This window comes from Chlorocebus sabaeus, chromosome 12 (genome assembly GCF_047675955.1).
Source record: "Chlorocebus sabaeus isolate Y175 chromosome 12, mChlSab1.0.hap1, whole genome shotgun sequence".
In the NCBI taxonomy this organism is placed as follows: domain Eukaryota; kingdom Metazoa; phylum Chordata; class Mammalia; order Primates; family Cercopithecidae; genus Chlorocebus; species Chlorocebus sabaeus.
The window spans coordinates 45,869,790-45,888,019 of record NC_132915.1 but is presented as its reverse complement, the minus strand read 5'-3'; the positions used below and the strand labels follow the sequence as shown (position 1 = coordinate 45,888,019).

The 18,230-nt window shown below is 38.3% G+C and overlaps 1 protein-coding gene across 10 annotated transcripts in view; it reads left to right on the top strand.

Moving 5' to 3' along the window:
- BNC2 (basonuclin zinc finger protein 2) overlaps nucleotides 1–18,230 on the top strand; it is a 454,964-nt gene that overhangs the window by 319,096 nt on the left and 117,638 nt on the right. For all 10 annotated transcript variants that reach the window (XM_073021623.1, XM_073021622.1, XM_073021620.1 and 7 more), the window contains one exon: nucleotides 1,518–1,753. In XM_073021623.1, coding sequence (XP_072877724.1) covers nucleotides 1,518–1,753 — 236 coding nt within the window. The remainder of the gene's footprint in view (nucleotides 1–1,517; nucleotides 1,754–18,230) is intronic.

Sequence of the window (18,230 nt, the reverse complement as noted above, 5' to 3'; positions counted from 1 at the left end):
ACATGTGAAATACTAAAAAATCTGTGTGCACGCACTTTTAAATTCCTCCATTATTATGCAGTAATATTGGTGTAGTAAAATAGGAGTTGCTGAGAATGCACATGCAGTGTAGCCCATACCGTTAGGGATAAGGTGTTAGGAAAAGCAGCGGAGAAAGGCCACACAGTAGTTTAGAATTTGCAGAAACCTTAGGTACATAACTTAGGTGTAGTTATCACTTGAGCCTAGATGTTGGCTGATACCCATTTGCCTGACTCATGAGGTTAGATGACCATCCTTCAGGCTTATGTGTTCGTCTTGTTTAATTCCTCAATGGGCATATGCATATAATTCTGACAGTTCTGAATGCCTTTTGTGTTCTCTTAAGGAGTTTAGAGTGCCTCTCACTCATTATCTCACTAATCTTTGCAGCAGCTCTTTAAGCCCTACAGATAAGACAGTGTTATTGTTTGAGAAACTGAGGCAAAATGTAATTATATTATCAGCAATAGGGTGTGCAGTAACTCAGATATGGATGGGAACTAGAATTTATGACCTTATTTTGGCATTTAGTTCTACAGAAGAGATAGCGTTTTCTTAAATTTGAGGAGAAAAATCACCCAATTGTTGAAATTTCCATTGTATTGAAAGTGTTGACTCTGAGAATGGTCATCCTCAGCTTTTTTTACTGAGATAACACAGCTAAGATACACTAGAAATTCCCACATGTTGTCTTGTCATTTGTTTCCATTTTCATCTGTACCCTTAGAGCTATTAACAAAGTGACTTGTTATTTCTTTCTTTTTAAAATTATGACTTTAATTTTCTTTCCTTTTTATCCTGAATAAGTTTCAGGAAACATGCCAGTGAACACAAAAGCTATCTAACAGGTGACTAACGAGAGAAATTGGAAGAACTAGGTTTTTGGATAACCCACTATAGCTAATATGACTTGACTTAAATTACTAAGCCTCCACACGGATGTCAGCTTTCCTTATTTCCTCCAAATTAGGTCTTTTACCCCTATCGTCTAAAGAACACTCTCTTCCTCCTGAAACCATTTAGGTATTATAACAGGTGAATCTTATTCAGAAAAGTGATAATTGAGCCTCCCCCGTATGGCATGAGTTAGGAATTGTTTTGTTTTGTTTTTGGTAGGGGGTGGGGGACACTATCATAACTTGAGTTGAACCACAGTTCACTTAACAAATCAATGAGGTTTTTAGCACCAGCCATGGTCATTTAAAAACATCCTCAGTGGCTCTTTATCTTAAAGTTGAAGATGTTTTGTATTTGTTGTTGCCTGCAATTTATAAACACATCCAATTTAAAAAATAGGAAAGAAAAGGGGTAAAACAGAAAGAAGATGTCAGAGAACTATTTTCTTTGCAGGATCTTGCTTAAACACGTATGGCGAACATTCATGTGTTGAAATGGAGCCCTGGTAACTTCCAGCGATATTTCTAACTCCTGTTCTCTCTCTTTATCTGTTTATTCCCAACACCCCCATCTCTGAAACTTTGGCGGGACCACCACAGCCTTGGATAAGCTCAGCACGCAGCACCTGTACCACCCCACCCAAGTGGAGATTGTGCAGTCCAACGTCGTGTTTGACATCAGCAGCCTGATGCTCTATGGAACACAAGCGGTGCCTGTGCGGCTAAAGATCCTGCTGGACCGTCTCTTCAGCGTCCTGAAGCAAGAGGAGGTGCTGCACATACTGCACGGCCTTGGCTGGACTCTGCGGGACTATGTCCGAGGATACATCCTTCAGGTAGGGGGAGGACTTGAACGCCGCCGGTGTCTGAGGCCGGCTCTAGGTGGGGAAGGGTGAGAGCCCTTGGCAAACCTCACAGGAAGGGCTGCACACCCTCCTCTGGTTAAAGTGGTCATTTCAGCAGGCTTGTCTGGGAAGGGGAAAGAAGGAGAGAGACAAAGCAGGCCACCATCGGACCTCAGGGTGTATTAGAAGGAAAATGTGGCCTCTTGACTTGCGTTACCTTTGTTTGCACCTTTTTGAATTTAGCTCTTTCTCTACAACATGGGTTTTCTGCTTCTCCAACAAGTCTTATTATAGCCCTATTAAAAAGGAGGGCCCTTTGAGGCGGGTGATGGGTGTGTGAAAATCTGAGATTACCCTGCACTTGGGTTTATTAGGGCTTTGTCTCATACTCAGTTTGCAGGTATGGTGTTTTTCTTGGTAGTCGTTGTAACTAAAGGCACACATTTTACTATTTATTGTTTTTTCAGCCAAATCAAAGGTAGAACTATAATCCATATAAACTTATATAACCAGTAAACCCTCACATCATAGCCTTCAGATTTATGCATTCTGAAACACACAGACATGGTTTTAGATTTGGTCTTTGCAGAACCTGTTCTTCCAGCCTTGAGTGTCCGTTTGTATCAATGGCGCTTCTGATCTGGTTAAGGGCTTTAAGAGTTTTCTGGGAGGCCCACAGCCTTCATGCACCCCCATCTCCCATCCCTCCCTTTCTTCATCTCATTTTTGCAATGTGTCATGTGTCATTTGCATTGTATACTTTGCCTCTGAAATGTGTTTATGGCTGTCTGTCTTCCTACAACCCTTGAGGGGTCAATGTTGAGAGCAGCATTTTGGGAGACCCCAGGATCCAAAGAGGCTACACTGGATGATGAAGAAATACCCCTCCCGCCGAAGGAGATCTCAATTGGAGAAGGTAGAATCTGAAGCAATTTTTCAAATTTCCCATGAGGATAATATCAGGAGACATGACCCCTTCAAAAACAATTGGTTTTGACTGTGCCAGCTTTGTGTAGTGCTAGAGATATCTCCACTGTTTATTCCCTGGGCTATGGTGTGTTATATGAAGGGCATTGGCTGCCAGCTTGGCATGTGAGGGGTGGGGAGTCTCAGTCTACCTCTTTCTTTAACCTGGCATCAGTACACACAGATTCTTGTCATTTTCCTGTGTGGTACCTCCAGCTGTTAGCTGTGACAGGAAAGCAATGGAAGGATAGTGAGTAGAAGTAGGGAAAGGTAAGGGAGGTGGAATAACCTGTCTGCTCTCAGAATAGGATGGCATCTTAATTTAGTGTGAATCTCAACTGGGAAGACACAGAAAATTTGGCCCTCAAAAGATGAGATGATGGTGATAATACTAGCAATTGTATATTATGTTTTCAGTTTATAGAGCTTGTTTACAAGCATCTCATTTGACTCAAGATGGGGACATTTCAGTGGGTTAAAGTAGGAAGGTAAGTCTTGGACAGTCAGGGAGCATGAGGGGGAACAAGGTCTAGGAGGAAGGGGCCAGGAAAAATAAATAAGGAACTGGTTTCACAATCTCTGCTTATACTGGCCCCAAGATGTATACAGTGCTACATCTTTCTACAATCATTTCCACAACATGATTATTAATATCTGTTTTGAATGGATTTTACCCTGCACAAAGAGAAAAACCTCTTACAGTTGTTTGTATGGAACTGTTTGCTTGGCTAACAGTCCTTTCTTTATTCCAAACCAACAAGTGTTTTGCCCCAATCTGGTACCATCTTTATTACCTCCCCTATGCTCCTTATACTTCTGTCATTAATATTATATTTCAGTTTCATATGTATTTGTTGCCTAAGATATTTACATCTGTATACCTACGCAGAGACACAAGCATATACATTGTATCTTTCTGTCCAAACAAATAGGTATGTGTGGGGCTATGCTGATTTGCCATTTTAACAAAGTTCAGGTAGCACTTTGATAGCAGTAAATATAAAGCCTGATAATGTTTTTGTGTTATGGTCCTATTGTTCTGCCTTGGCCAGTGCCTGTTTTTTATTTTACTTGAAATAATTATTTGGATGTTAGTTTTTCCCCAACTTGTGAACATATCTCTAATGCAAGTATAAATAATGTAAATGTACTCTGTATTTCTTTTTATATGAGGGCCCAGTATTTAGCAGGGGTGTCAAATCTTTTTGCTTCCTGGGCCACATTGGAAGAAGAATTGTTTTTGGCCACACATAAAATATACTAACACTAACAACAGCTGATGAGCTAAAAAAAAAGAAAAAAAAGAAAAAAAAAGTCTCATAATGTTTTAAGAAAGTTTACAAATTTGTATTGGCCACATTTAGAGCCTTCCTGGGCCACATGCAGCCCGTGGGCTGTGGATTGGACAAGCTTGATTTAAAGATACAAAATTGCAAGAGAAATTAAGTTTGAGAGGAAAATTCAGTAAAACCAGGAACTAAAATTTATAAATCCCTTATTTTAGGGTGAAATATTGCATATAGAGAACATTTTCATTTATTGTAATACTTCAATTATAATTAATTTTTATTATTTTAATATAGATTTTGACAGTTTCAAATTTAATATAATGTTTCTCCAATCAGAGTCTAAAATTGACATTTTGAGAAAACTATAGATGATTTTTACACTAGAGGAATTCTAGGTTTAGTTTCTGTCTTGTTTTATTGGTAGAATTGATGTAATATAGATTTTCTTTAAATAATGGTTTTTGTTATTCAGCATTTATAATCTACTTGTTCTTTGTTAAAACAGTTCTCGGTTTGGAAAAAAAGCAAATGGTTCCAGAACACCAAAACTGTTATCACTTATGTAGTGAGAAAATGCTTGTTTTGTTAAGAAAAAAAGAGAGAGACTGTAAAAGTAAACCCTTTTCTTCTAAAGTAGTTTTGATAATTGGCCAGTATTTTAAAGATTGTATGTGGTAATGATAAGGTGTGCACAAGTTACTTTGAATATAATTGTAAATGGCATTTTTGTAAAAGCAAGCTGTAAAATGTGTATCCGAAGGCTGTGGAACCCCATAATGCACTATTAGTGTACAAGTCATTTTATCTGGCTAAAACTCAATTGTCTTGTAGCCCTCAAGGCATCAATTTTAGCATTATTGCTCTCAACAACAGTATATTGAATATTATGTCAGTTAAAGGAGAATAATTATCAAGGCAGGTTAGGGTGGCTGTTAGTCTTACCACATATTGACTTGGTTAGCAGTTGGCTATAGATTGTGTTCCTGGGCAAATGAAGATGTACGGTAAGTTGAACTAGTCAAGCCAGGGTATTAATTTAACTCTCTGTGGGACCAAGCCTGCATCATTTGTGTGTACACAGCTACTCCTTCCTTCTGAGATACCTCTGAATGTGGAAGAATGACAGTTGTCTGATCTGATTTTGAATTTTTGGATGTAGGGGGAAGAGAGGAGCAGAACTTTCAAAACTGTGTGGTTTATGAAGAGGTTATTATTAGAAAAAAGGAGATGATAGTGATGCTACAGATACATTTAAAAGGCTGGCACATTGACCAAGGATCCTGTACTTTTTAAATAAAATTAATTTTCACCTATGTGAGTACCTGTGTAATTCACAAGGTAGTCAGTTGGGTATAAAATGCATTACATAACTTGGACTACAACTACTTAAGAAGTCAGGTAATATATAAAGAACTCAATATTCTCCTGTGTACTTACTGAAGTATTTATTCAGAAAGTACAGAAAAGGTAAGTTAGCTCTTAAGCATTTTCCAGAAAACAACAAAAATGGGAATATGCAATTAGATGCTAAAATCTAAATACAAGGGAGAATATGATGTTTTTTCTACTACTAAAAAATAATTCTGGCCAGGCGTGGTGGGGTCATGCCTGAAATCCCAGCACTTTCGGAGGCTGAGGCAGGCGGATCACTTGAGGTCAGGAGTTTGAGACCAGCCTGGCCAATATGGTGAAACCCTGTCTCTACTAAAATACAAAAATTAGCCGGGTATGGTGGCACGTGCCTGTTAACCCAGCTACTTGGGAAGCTGAGGCAGGAGAATTGCTTGAACCTGGGAAGCAGAGGTTGCAGTGAGCCAAGATTGTACCTTTGCACTCTAGCCTGGGCATTGTGGTGAGACTCCACCTCAAAAAAAAAAAAAAAAAAAAAAAAAAAAAAAAAGAAGAAGAAGAATTCTTAGTCTGTATCTCATGATACATTTATTGACCATGAATAGAAGCAGTCGCCCCCTCTTTTGTCCTTTCCCCATTTTCCCCTCTGTCCTTGACTTAGGAAATAAAAATATAGGTGATTATCGTTGTTGAATTTAGTCATTTAAAAATCAAGTTTTCACAGTCTCTTTCAGTTTGAACGTATAACTGACTTGCCTGGGCTCGTCCACCAGCCTGTCTGTGGAAATCTCCTCATTTGCAGGTGGGTCCTGCCAGAATTCAGAGAAGCAGTTGAGACACTGAATATTTAGCTGTGGTGTCAGCAGCCTTAGAAGAAAAGCAGTAGAAAAAACTCTATAAGAAAACTCTCCTGTGTCTTACCAGCACAATTGGGACATTAGAAGAGCATTTCTCAAAGACAAATGGAGCCATCCGTCTTTGAGAGGTCCAGCTTTGGATTTGGGAGTAACTACATACTAGATCCTTCTCTTAAGCTTCATGATACACATTACTATAACACAGGCTCTGAGGAGGTCTAGAGTACGAGCCTATGAGAGTAGGGAAGTAGCTGTCTCCAACCCTTCCCACTTCATAAACTCTTCCCTTCAAGCTCATTTGAAGTACTTAGTTCCTGAACACACTCAGCTCTTCTCCCACTTGAGCTATTTGCGTGTAAGGTTTCTTCTGCCTGGAATACCCTACTCGTGTCTCTGCATGGATAATTTCTTCTCTTTTAGGCATCAGCCAAAGTCTCACTTTCTTACAGAGGACCGTCATAGCCAGTGTAGGTCTTTTCTAGTGTAGCTCTATCTTAGGACTCTGTTTCCTTCAAACTCCTATCACAATTTAAAATCAGTCAATTAAGTCAACTGTTGAAATGTTTATTTTTCTGGCCTCCTCACTAGGGAATTCCACAGATGCAGAGCACTCAATAAGTATTTGTTAAATGAATGGCTAAGGAAACCTTTCAGCTTGGTATAGCTTGATGTTTCACCATGCAACTGAAGGAATAGCCAGTAACTTCAGTTTGTCAAAAGGCCCTTAGTTGTTTCTCCAGGCTTCCTAAGGACTGACTGCTATAGCAGCAGCTGGGCTGTTGAAGGCAATAAGAAGAAAAGCAAAGGCTCCCATGCCTTCTAGCTAGTGGTCTGTGTAGAGTAAGTGTTTTGTGGTATCCATGTGGTAGAAAACATCAATATTAAGCAAACACTTGTATTTAAACAGCTCTTTGCGGAGCAAGTTCATATAAGTTACCTCTTTTCCTCCTCTTACACCATCCTCTTATAAGATGTTGTCAGTGAATTAACATTTGGTATAGTTGAGGCTCAAATAAGTGACTTTCCCCGATCACAGAAGTGTTAATTGTCACAGCTGATACACTGTAAGCTTCCTGAAGATAACACATGCCTCTTATTCATCACTGTAACTCGCTTCCCAGCACCAACACCCAGGCTAAATACTTAATAGGGTGTATTAAATATTGGAAGGAGGACATTTTGAAGTTTGACTTGAATTCAGGTCTTTGACCCTATGGGTAATATTCGGATGTTTGTTTTTTGTTTTTAAGGCTAACAGCCTGTCTTTCCAGAAGGTGATATGTGAGAGTCTGTAGACACAGAGTGGCATGATTTTGGGGAATAGAGGAGGCCTGAGAGTCTGGAACTGACAGACTAACTTAAGATCTCTTATATTCAGTGGCACACCAGATGTCTGACCTTAGGCAAAATTGGGCGAAATGGGTTCCTCTTTTGTGTTCCTTTTCCTGCCTATTTCCTGATACTCCATTTCATTGTCTTTACTCGTATTTGCTCTCATTTCTGTGACTAAAACCAGATCTAATATTTATCCCTAACGCTTTATTGTAAATTCTGGTCTTTGACTTGCCTTTCCAGGGATACATACCTTTTGTAATTGAGCATAAAAACAAAGGTTTTCTACCTAGTTAGTAAGATTTCAGCTATACTATCTGCAGGGAGTGGAAGAGAGATGAAGTCGCCTTTCCAGGGTTTATAAAAGCATTTCAAGTTAGATGGCAAAAGGGCTCTGGATATTGAGACAAGATTGAGTTAAATATGGAAAACTTTGCCATTCTTAGTCATAGTTTCTAAATCTTTAAAATTAAGATAACTCCCCATACGTCTCTAAAATTAAGATAACCCTCCTATCTCTCACTTTGAGTGGCTAAAAAGATGAAATCATATAGATGAAATGTATGTTGTGAACTCCTTCTCAATAAATTTGCATTTTTTTCACTTATATCTATGTGTAACGTTAACTCTGACTAATTATAGCAGAGAAATATCAGTTGCTAAACATGTTTCCCTACAGATGCCAAATGCTTAATAAAAGGTAGGGAATACGTTTTAGGCATTAGTTGGTATCAATAAGATAAATTGCAGTAGTTTTAGTAAATACATCCTGAAAAACTACTAGTGGCATAACACAGCAGAAGTTTCTCTTTTCTCTGCAAGCCTAGTCTAGTGGTGAATGCTTTCCTTCCATAGGTGATTTGACAAGAGGTAAGTTAGGGCCATTGCTATTTTATGGCTCTGCCATTTTCTGGGATCGTAGATTCCTCATCCGGGTGGCAACCCTGAGAGAAGGTGAAGGTTCTCTGTGGGATATTTTCATGGATGAGGCTCAGAAGTGTAGAGGAGTGCTTCTTCTCACATCACTGACCAGAACTTATATGTAAATGGGTCCTTGTGACTGAGAGGAGGAGCCAGGATGTATGGGCTTGGCAGGCACTCTCAGGAAAAATGAGCACAGGTCTGTGCTCCACTCATGTGTGGTGGGATAGCTATAATTATGCCTTCTTTTTATAGAGTTGGACCAGAAAAACTTAATGCAGCAGAGTCATGTAGTGAAGGCAGATTCATGGGCTTGAATCCTGGCTTCAGTTCTTACTAGACATGTGAAAAAATTAGGCCCATGTCTTTATTCAGCTCAGTTCACTCACCTGTAAAACAGGGATAATAATAGTGCTCATGGCTTTGATGTGAAGATAAAGTAGAATGATTCGCATAAAGCGTTTAGTAGTGCCACTTGCTAAGTAACCAGGCAATGCTAACTATTAATATATAGTGAAAAAGATGACGATATAGACTATTACAGACTACCACCAACTTGATCATTTTAGAACTTCGTTTCTATAACGTAGCCTTAAATGCTGGATTTCACTGTGCCTCTTAAAGAAGAATGTCTTTCCAACCAGTAGAGAAAAAGGGTAGCTACTATTTAATTATCAATAAATAATATATACATACATACACAGACACACATATATATGTATATACATATGAATACACTTGGATATAAATAAGAGGTAGGAGTATGCAGTAACAAAGACTTTGGACTTTAGAGATGGACAGACTTGGTTGTGAATCTTGGTTTCACTTTTTGATAGCTCTGTTAGCCAGCAGAGAGAACATACTTGAACATCAGTTTCTTCATCTATAAAGGTTAAATCAAAGGATATTTTAAAAGTATGTAGTGCAATAACTAGCCCATAGCACTCTTAAATTTACCGTTACTACATTGTGAAGGTGTGTATTTTTGTGTGTGCCTTTTTAAAAGTAATGGCTTGTTTGTTTGTTTATGTATTTATTTATTTATTTTTTTATTTATTGAGATGGAGTCTTGCTCTGTCTCCCAGGCTGGAGTGCAGAGGCATGATCTCGACTCACTGCAACCTCCGCCTCCCGGATTCGGGTGATTCTTCTGCCTCAGCCTCCTAAATAGCTGGGATTACAGGCGCCTGCCACCACACCCGGCTAATTTTTGTATTTTTAGTGGAGACGGGGTTTTACCACGTTGGCCAGGCTGGTCTCAAATTCCTGACCTCAAGTGATCCACCTCGGCCTCCCAAAATGCTGGGTTTACAGGCATTACGCGCCAGGCCAAGGAATGGTTTATTCTATATATGACATTGTCATTTTTATCACCTTTGTATTTTCCTATTTTATCAACTCTTCTGGTACTTTCCAAGCTCTGGCACAGAATGAATGATTACTTGATACATTTGTTAAAATGATTAGAGTATCTAGGATTGTACCTTATTGCATAAAATAAAACATTTAAAACAGCCTTTGAAATAGGTATTATCTGACCTCACAGGTTTTTAGGAAATTTCTGGAGCAGAAAGATCAATGGATCTGGATATAAATTAATTTAGGTAATCCTTCAAATAGCAAAAAAATATTGATTTATTAGTGTATATTGAGTATGTAAGAGGAGATCTCTCAGAAAACTAACACTCTAATGGGTAAGCCATAAACAAATGATGGAAAGTTGTATGATATGAACTATAAAAATATACAGATGACCCAGAAAATTGACAGAAAGGAGGGATTATTTGACCCCAGGTAAAGATTGGATTATCAACACCATGACATAAGGAAGGTATCATTGCATTGTGTCACCAGTATGTGAATCTTTTTCAGGAAAGAAGGATCGCATGTGTGATTGGTCAGGATCCCCCTGTCTTTGGCAGGGATATACAAAAAATAGATGATTCAGAGCAGTGTATTGTATTTATAGTGTCTGTTTTCTAAAGTGCTTGGACCACTCTACAAACACTGTCCTGGCAAGCCTCCTAACCTCCCTATTAGAAAGATAGTTTCAGAGACTATTATCCTTGGTTTTAAAGTTAACAGTGATGGGGAGGCCTCAGGCAGAGGCAAAGCTGGAAGTGGAATACAGGGATTTTGAATCCCTTGCCAAAGCTCTAACTATTTGAACAGCAATGAAAATAAACACCTTAGATCCAAGGACAAAGCTTGATGTTTTGTGCTCAGAGTTAAAATAAAAATATTCCTCCCTTTACTCTTGCAAAATAAAAATATATGGCTTACCAGATTCCAGATTGCAGTGACTGCCAGAATAGGATTCGTGCCTGTGGGACATGAAGAGAGGGGCTTTTGCATTCCCTTGGGAGGAGCAGAAATGAGTCCACAGCTCACTGGCCAGTCTCCATTTGATAAGAATCAGTTCACATTTACTTGAAATGGACATTGTCTGTGATGGCACTGATTAAATCATATGATCTTCCTGAGCAGCACTCATACATCCTTCTTGTCGAATTTAAAGTGAGCTCTGAGCTTTGGGTTTAAACCTTAATTCTAGCACCAATTAACTCTGTAGCCATACAAAAAGCACAAAATTTCTATGAGCCTTATTTTCTTGATGGTGCCTTCTTAAAGGAGCTTTCAGGATGAAGAGAAGTAATATGTTAAATTCATAGTGGAGCTCAGTAAATTTAATTCCTTAAGTAGAATGATCTCCTAGTCCCCCCACCCCAACCCTTAAGTTTCTAGAGCAACGTGAGCTTTATGAGTCTTCCAGTTGCCTATACATTTTATTTGAGCTACTGTGTCCTTTTCTAGTATTTCCCCCAATTTGACAGAAGAGCCCAGTGGAGGATGAGGGGGACTTGTATAGGAATGAAATCCTCTGTGACTATCACGAAGCGTCATGAGAAAACTCTCAAGGCTGAGTCCTAGTCTACTATCTGTTTCTTTTGAGTGACTTACATTTCAAGTGCTGGTATGTGAAATTTTGAAGGGCTGTGAAAAGTAGAAAATTAGATGAGGATCTATGTGGGTTTCTGGAAGCTTTTGCTAAACTCATACAGATGGGACAAATGGAAATAAAGATACATTTATTTGATTTCTGCATGATAGCCATATGTAATGCTGACAGAACTAGAAAATAAAATGTGGGCCAATACATTTGCTAGGAGAATGAGTGACCATGCATGGTTAGGCCGTGTCTAGGCCTGATGATCAGAAGCTCTTCTTGATTCATCTGATGTTTGCATATCACCACTTCTTTCTTAGGGAAGTCAGTAGTGATTCTGATTGTTTACAGACCTGGCAATTGTTGCTGATAGCCTTAGATTTTAAAGATGTAGCTAACTAGCTAGTGATGTCATAAACAATTGTTTTAGAAACCTACCATTGTGGTCCTGTTGCTATCTAGGAAGTTTCTTCATTTGTTGGTGGCAACTGAGTGATCTGTTGTGTCTGCTTTTCCTCTCTCCCTTTTCTCTCTCTTTCTTTTCAGTCAAGGTAGACTTGAGATGGGGACTTGCATGGCTACAGTAGATCATAATACATGAGACCCCCCAAATAAGAGAGTGAAACATTGACTGGGATGTATTTTCTGCTCGAACTCATCCTCAATTTACTGTGTATTTCTTACCTATTAGCCCCCAGAAAAGCATATTTAGAGACTTTGAGAACCAAAGGTTCTCTCTGTAAGGAAATGCGTTAATCTGATTTCCTTGTTCTCATGTAATTTTCTCTCTTAAAACCATAATAATAGTGTCAGAGGCAGCTTTCTAGTTAGTGTGAGTAATGTGGTTACTGTATTTTCTATTTTTATTTTAATGTGCTTTTCCTGCTCTGGATTTTTTTTTTCTTTCTTGATTTTAAAAACAGTAGTTGAGTAAATGTGGTTTTCAAAGACTGGCGTATATTGCATCTTCTCTGAGATGCAATTTCGAAGGAAGGCTCTGTGCACAACAGGCATTGTTTTTTCAGATTCCTCAGTAGGATAAATAGGAGAATGTTTGGAACACAGACCACTGACAGTATTGGTTTATGGTCATGGCAAGTCAGGCTTATTCAGAGAAACTGACAATAGAGTAAACCATAGGTTTTGTCTCTAGAGAATCTGTTAATATGAAGTCTGTTTATTTTATGGTGTGTTGATAAGATACAAAATTAGGTAACCAGGGAAGCACCTTAAATTGCTGCATTCATTTGCCACTTTTTAAAGTGTGCACACGAGTTTAGAAATTTTAAATTAACAACAACAAAATACACGTAAATTCCCTTGGAAAGAGTAATTAAGAGCTACTTGTCTCTGTGTGCTGTCATCTCTGCCAGAATTAGAGTTCCTGCTGAGTATATTCCATTGAGTCAGCCATCATTCCATCAGCAGCAGGGATTGCTTTTCCACGTATTGACATGTGAGGGAATGTCTGTCTTGCAGTAGCCATGGGCTTGTGCCAGATTCTGAGATCCATAGAGGCAGTTCTGGGAGCTTTTCAATTCTGAATCAGGGTTCCAATTCATAATAGCTGAGCCAGGGAAACCGGGTTGAATCTGTGGCCAAAACCACGGTAAAAAACTTTTTCCCCCTTTCCCTTCTTGCAGTGCTTTATTGCTTTAAAATATGAGTGCCTCTGTCCATTGATTCTCTGGTGACTTTCCGTTGGATTCAAATTGTGGTCTCTTAGGTGAAAAGGTCAGTGTGTTATTCATTCAGCCACACATCGATGGAGATTAACTGAGAGCGGTACAAGACATTTGGATCCTGCCAGACCTAGGGCACCTGAAGGAAGTTTATTTCTTTTCTCTCTAGCCTTTACTATGCCTGCTGCAGAAGAGGATGGCCCTGTGTCTTCTGGGAGTGGGGGAGGGTTTTGATTGGCTGTGTGTTAACTGCCTCAAATCCATGGCCATAAGGCGAGTAAGAACCCTGGAGAATCAAGCATGTCATCTTTGTAGCATCACCTGATTTAGTGCTTTTCCTCAGGTCTGAGACATCTCAGGGGGCCTTTTTCCCTTGCAGCACTGATCTTTCAATGAGGTGCTAGTGTCTGTCCTGAGCAATAACAAGGAAAAACCATGAAGTGTGAACAGCTCTTATTAGCGGGGTAAATGTCATTAGCGCTTCTGTAGCCTTCCCTGCAATCTGAATGCTCTTGTCAAAAGAGCGACTTACTGAAGCCTCCTTTAAAATCACGTAAATGGAATTTAAGATGCTGAAGTTTTACATTTTAATTAAGCAAAGCCATTAACTCCCTTTACATATACGTTTTTTTTTGTAGCCAGTTGTGCTTGTATGCCTTATAAGGCTGTTGAAAAATTATCCACAAAAATTATTTTAAGGATTTGAGAAGCAGTTGGTTAACTTTAAGTCAAAGTTTTAGATATGGACACCCTATACTCATGTGCCCAACCGTTGTAGTACGCATATTGACGTACATGATAGGAGAAAACGTTAGTATTTTGAGTTAGTAAGTAGGTCAGTTTGGATTAATGGAAAGTTTGAAACTTAGAGCGTTTAATGAATTTATTCTTTTCAATACACAAATGGAAATGTTTTGCCAGTCTGAATTCCCCATAGTATTCTCCTGAAAAAAAAAAAAAATTTGTATATGCAGATATTTGCTTCTTTTGCAAGTCTGAGAATTTCAGAGTAACTTCTGGTTACCCTGGGTTGTGTCTTGGAGTTACAAAAAAAAAAAAAAAAATCATGTTAAACAGTTGCATGGTTGCGGGGGTCAGATATAGAAAGCAAATTATCTTTTTTTACTATGCATTTTAGTTTTTAATAAAAATGAATTGAGACATCTGGTTAAAACTTTGGTAGGTACATCTAGAAAAGTTACCGGTGGTGAATAGAAGTTTGTTACTCATTACTGCTAATTTAAGATATGTAATTTGATATATTCTGTTTATTTAGTGTATAGTCTTTAAAATGTGATCCTCCATTCCTTTTCAAAATTCTAATTAGGTCACAGATTTCCCTTTCCTTTCCTTCCCTTCCCTTTCCCTCTTTCCCTCTTTCTGTCTTACCCCTTCCCCTCTTTCCCTGTTTCCCTCTTTTCCTCTTTTTCCTTCCCCTTCCTTCCCTCTCCTTCCCCTTCCTTCCTCCCTTCCTCCCTTCCTTCCTCCTTCCCTTCCTCCCTCCCTCTCTCCCTCCTCTCTCCCTTTCTCGCTTTCTGTCTTTCTCTCCCTCCCTCCCTTCTCTCTCTCTCCCCCTCCCTCCCTCCCTGCCTCCCTTCTTGCCTCCCTCCCTCTCTCCCTCTTTTGCCCAGGCTGGAGTGCAGTGGCATGATCTCAGCTCAGTGCAGCCTCCACCTCCCTGGCTCAAGTCATTCTCCCACCTCAGCCTTCCGAGCAGCTGTGACTGTAGGTGTGTGCCACCACACCTGGCTATTTTTTTATTTTTTGTAGAAATGGGATTTTATCATATTGCTCAGGCTGGTCTCAAACTCTTGACCTCAAGCCATCTGCCTGCCTTGGCCTGCCACAGTGTTGGGATTACAGACATGAGCCACCACGCCCAGCCATATTTATTTTTCTCCACAAATATTCTATTTGTTTCCCCCCCCCGCCCCCCCCGTTTTGAGGATTCAGGAAATTGTATTTATTCAACAGATAACTGGTGTATTACAAGTGGTAAACAGACAGACACCATGCCCCCTGTTACAGCTTTCAGTTTAGTGGAAGTTGGTGACTCAGACCAAGTTAAGGGAAAGGAGATATCATTGGGTATGTTTTCTAATGAAAACATACGTATGATCTATAATTATTGCAGTCATGAATTATATGTAAATAGACTCTTTGGACGTATTACCAATTTACTTGAAAAGTTAATGCTTTAAGGAATTTTAAACATTTTTCAGCTGTCTTGGTTGTATTTTAATAATATTAATTCAAACTTTGCAATTAATGACTGACTAAACAAAAGTAAATTTCAACCCAACCCCCCACTTTTTGAATTAAGAACATATATATTAGGTTCAGTTACTGAGATTTTGCTGTTCATTAGGGAAAACCCCCTTTATTTATTAGATTATAGAAGGTAAGCAGTAAAGATATATTTCCTTCCTATTCCTTAAAATGTTTCGACAAGCTAATGAAAACTTATTTTAAAATTTCCTTTTAGTGAGAACTCAAAGATGATCATTTTTAGCCCCATCAGGATCGTTTCACAAAAACTGCCTGTGAAGTCACTCATTTAGAACGAGACGATCTCTGTGGAATTGCTGTTGCCAGTGCCACTTGGGGAGGAATTGGGCCAATTAAAATGTGGATGTTTTATATTAAGTTATGGTGCCTGTTAAAATAGAGTACCAAGTTTAGAATTTGTCTGTGCTCTCTTTGTTAGTTTCCTTCGCTCAGTGCATAGAATTTTAGTCCATCTGATGGCCTGACTGATAAGTAGTATATGTGTATAATTAAGGCGACAGTCTAGTGCCAGTAGGTTCTTCTGAAAAGCAGCGTCTGATTGGTGAGACAGTGAGAAGAACCTTCTGGCACTACCACCTGCTTTGTCCTCTCTTTCCTCTGTTCTACCTTATACCTGGATCCAGGCTGTTAACATAAATTATGATTGCTGGGGTTCATATTTTAGGATAACTTTGACAAAGAGATGTCTGGAGTATCAAAATTATCAAAGATGTACAGTAAACTTCTTCATAAATGTTTTTCAAGGCCCCAGATGGAAGGAAGCTTTACTGTATTACATTTCCCATATGGAAAAGTATCTGGGACCTGAAAGGGGCACACCCTTAGAAGGGGAACACTTCTTAAAAAGGAACTTTATAAAAGAATGCTATACTATAGGGTTTTCATGTATGATTTATTCACTTAAGCATATTGCTTTGAGGGCCCAAACAGCATCCTGAGTATAAGTTGTGGTTTCCTAGACCTAAGGAGTGCCTGATAGTTTAAATTTCATAAACTTTTCAGATTTGCCTATGCTACAGGTCAAATATGCCTTGCTATGAGTCTAGTTGCCGTTTATTTTAGTCAAGATTTGGCTTTTGTTAAAATTGTTGCATTGGGTTTCTTTATGAAAGATAAATGTACCTTTTCCTACATGTGTTATTTTATATTACTAGAAAGTCAAGATGGTAGAATTTAAATACCATTGTGGTGAAAAAGGTAAGCATTATTTTTCTACAGTGTTCTTTCATTTTTGATATATATATTTCGTAATCATTTTCACTTGGTAAATATTATGTAACTGTTGAGGAGGGCTTGGGAGGATTGTGGTTCTTTTTTTGTTGTCCACTGTTTTTACAGCAATAATATTTCTAAAAGAGTAATATGTGGTTTTTAAGAATACTTTTAAAAGATTTTTCAAATAATACTATAGTGTTTTGAGTGTGATTCAAGGAAACCGTAAGTACTCGTGCATTTAATAACATCAGACTTTTACAGTGTACATCTAAAAGATAGTCCTAAAGAGGTGTATTCACTTTGAAATGACATTCAGAAAATTAAAGCATATTTTCCTGCAGAATAAATGTATGAATGGTATAGACATCTTCTATCCAGGGTAGTTGAAAAACCTAAATAATTCTGTTAAGTCTGGAGCTTCTAGACATGTTTCAGGAATATTTTTCTGCTTAGGATGAGCTCTACGATATGCCATATAATTTTCACTTTATAGGGTTTATGAGCAGCATAGTAGTGAGATTTATAGATGCTAATATGTTAGTAACATTTTAAATATTTAGTTTTGATAAAAGTAATATGCTAAACGGAAGGACTATATATCTGAACTAACCTTGAGGAACACACAGTTCATGAGTAAAACAAACAGGTAATAAAAACTGCTTTTGTTTGTAGAAATTTGGTTTAGAACAGAAACTAAAATTTGGCTTAGATAATGTTTCCAAAATTTTCTCTTACTTCCTTCCAAAATATATCTTTGGAAGAAAGAGCAAAAATATGAAGATTCATCTGAAAGATTATTATATTTTCTCTTTTCATTTAAAGTACAGTATTAGCTTGAGTTAGAATTCTATGAAATATTTATGGGATATATAAACAAAGCTTTATTTAATGTTACAGTTATTGTGGACAGGGCTTAAATACAAGACCGAAGGAGAAGGGGAATTTTTTTTCTCCATGTCAAACAGGCTGTTCAATTTATGTTTATGAAAAGAAAGGGGAAAAAATAAAAACAAAAGGCTGTGTTTTTGTGAGTCTTAAATTGTGAGGCTAGAAATACATTTAGATAGAATAAAAACTCACATACCCCAGCTTATTAGTGATTGACTTTTGAGACCTTCTACAGAAAAGAATTTTGCTGAGCTTCACAACAAGAAAGGCCACATGGGGTATTTTAGACCACTTTTATTAAATTCAGTTAGCGTTTTTAATTTTTCCACAATGTTGCATGCCTTTAACAAAGTCCATTCTGAAATATAGAATGGTCTATAAAAGATTTGGATGAGGTATAGAAAGGTATACAAGAACCAGAGCCCCAAGGGCATTTATTATTTGGTTAAAGAGTTTCATTTCACTGAAAGCTGATTTTTTTTTTTTAAAGTGAGTAAAGCATATGTTAGTGTATTAATAGTGGTTTAAATTCCCACCATTTTATTATTTTTCACAAGTCTGTGGGTCAGCGGGGCATATCTGCAGTGAGCTGGCGTGTTGACCTGGGATTGGTTGGTCTGGGATGGCCTATTTACATATCTGACTATTAGGTTGTTACTGGCTGTTGGTTGGGGCAATGGAGATAACGGGGCAATTTATCATGCATCCTTCAGCAGGTTAACTTGGGCTTGT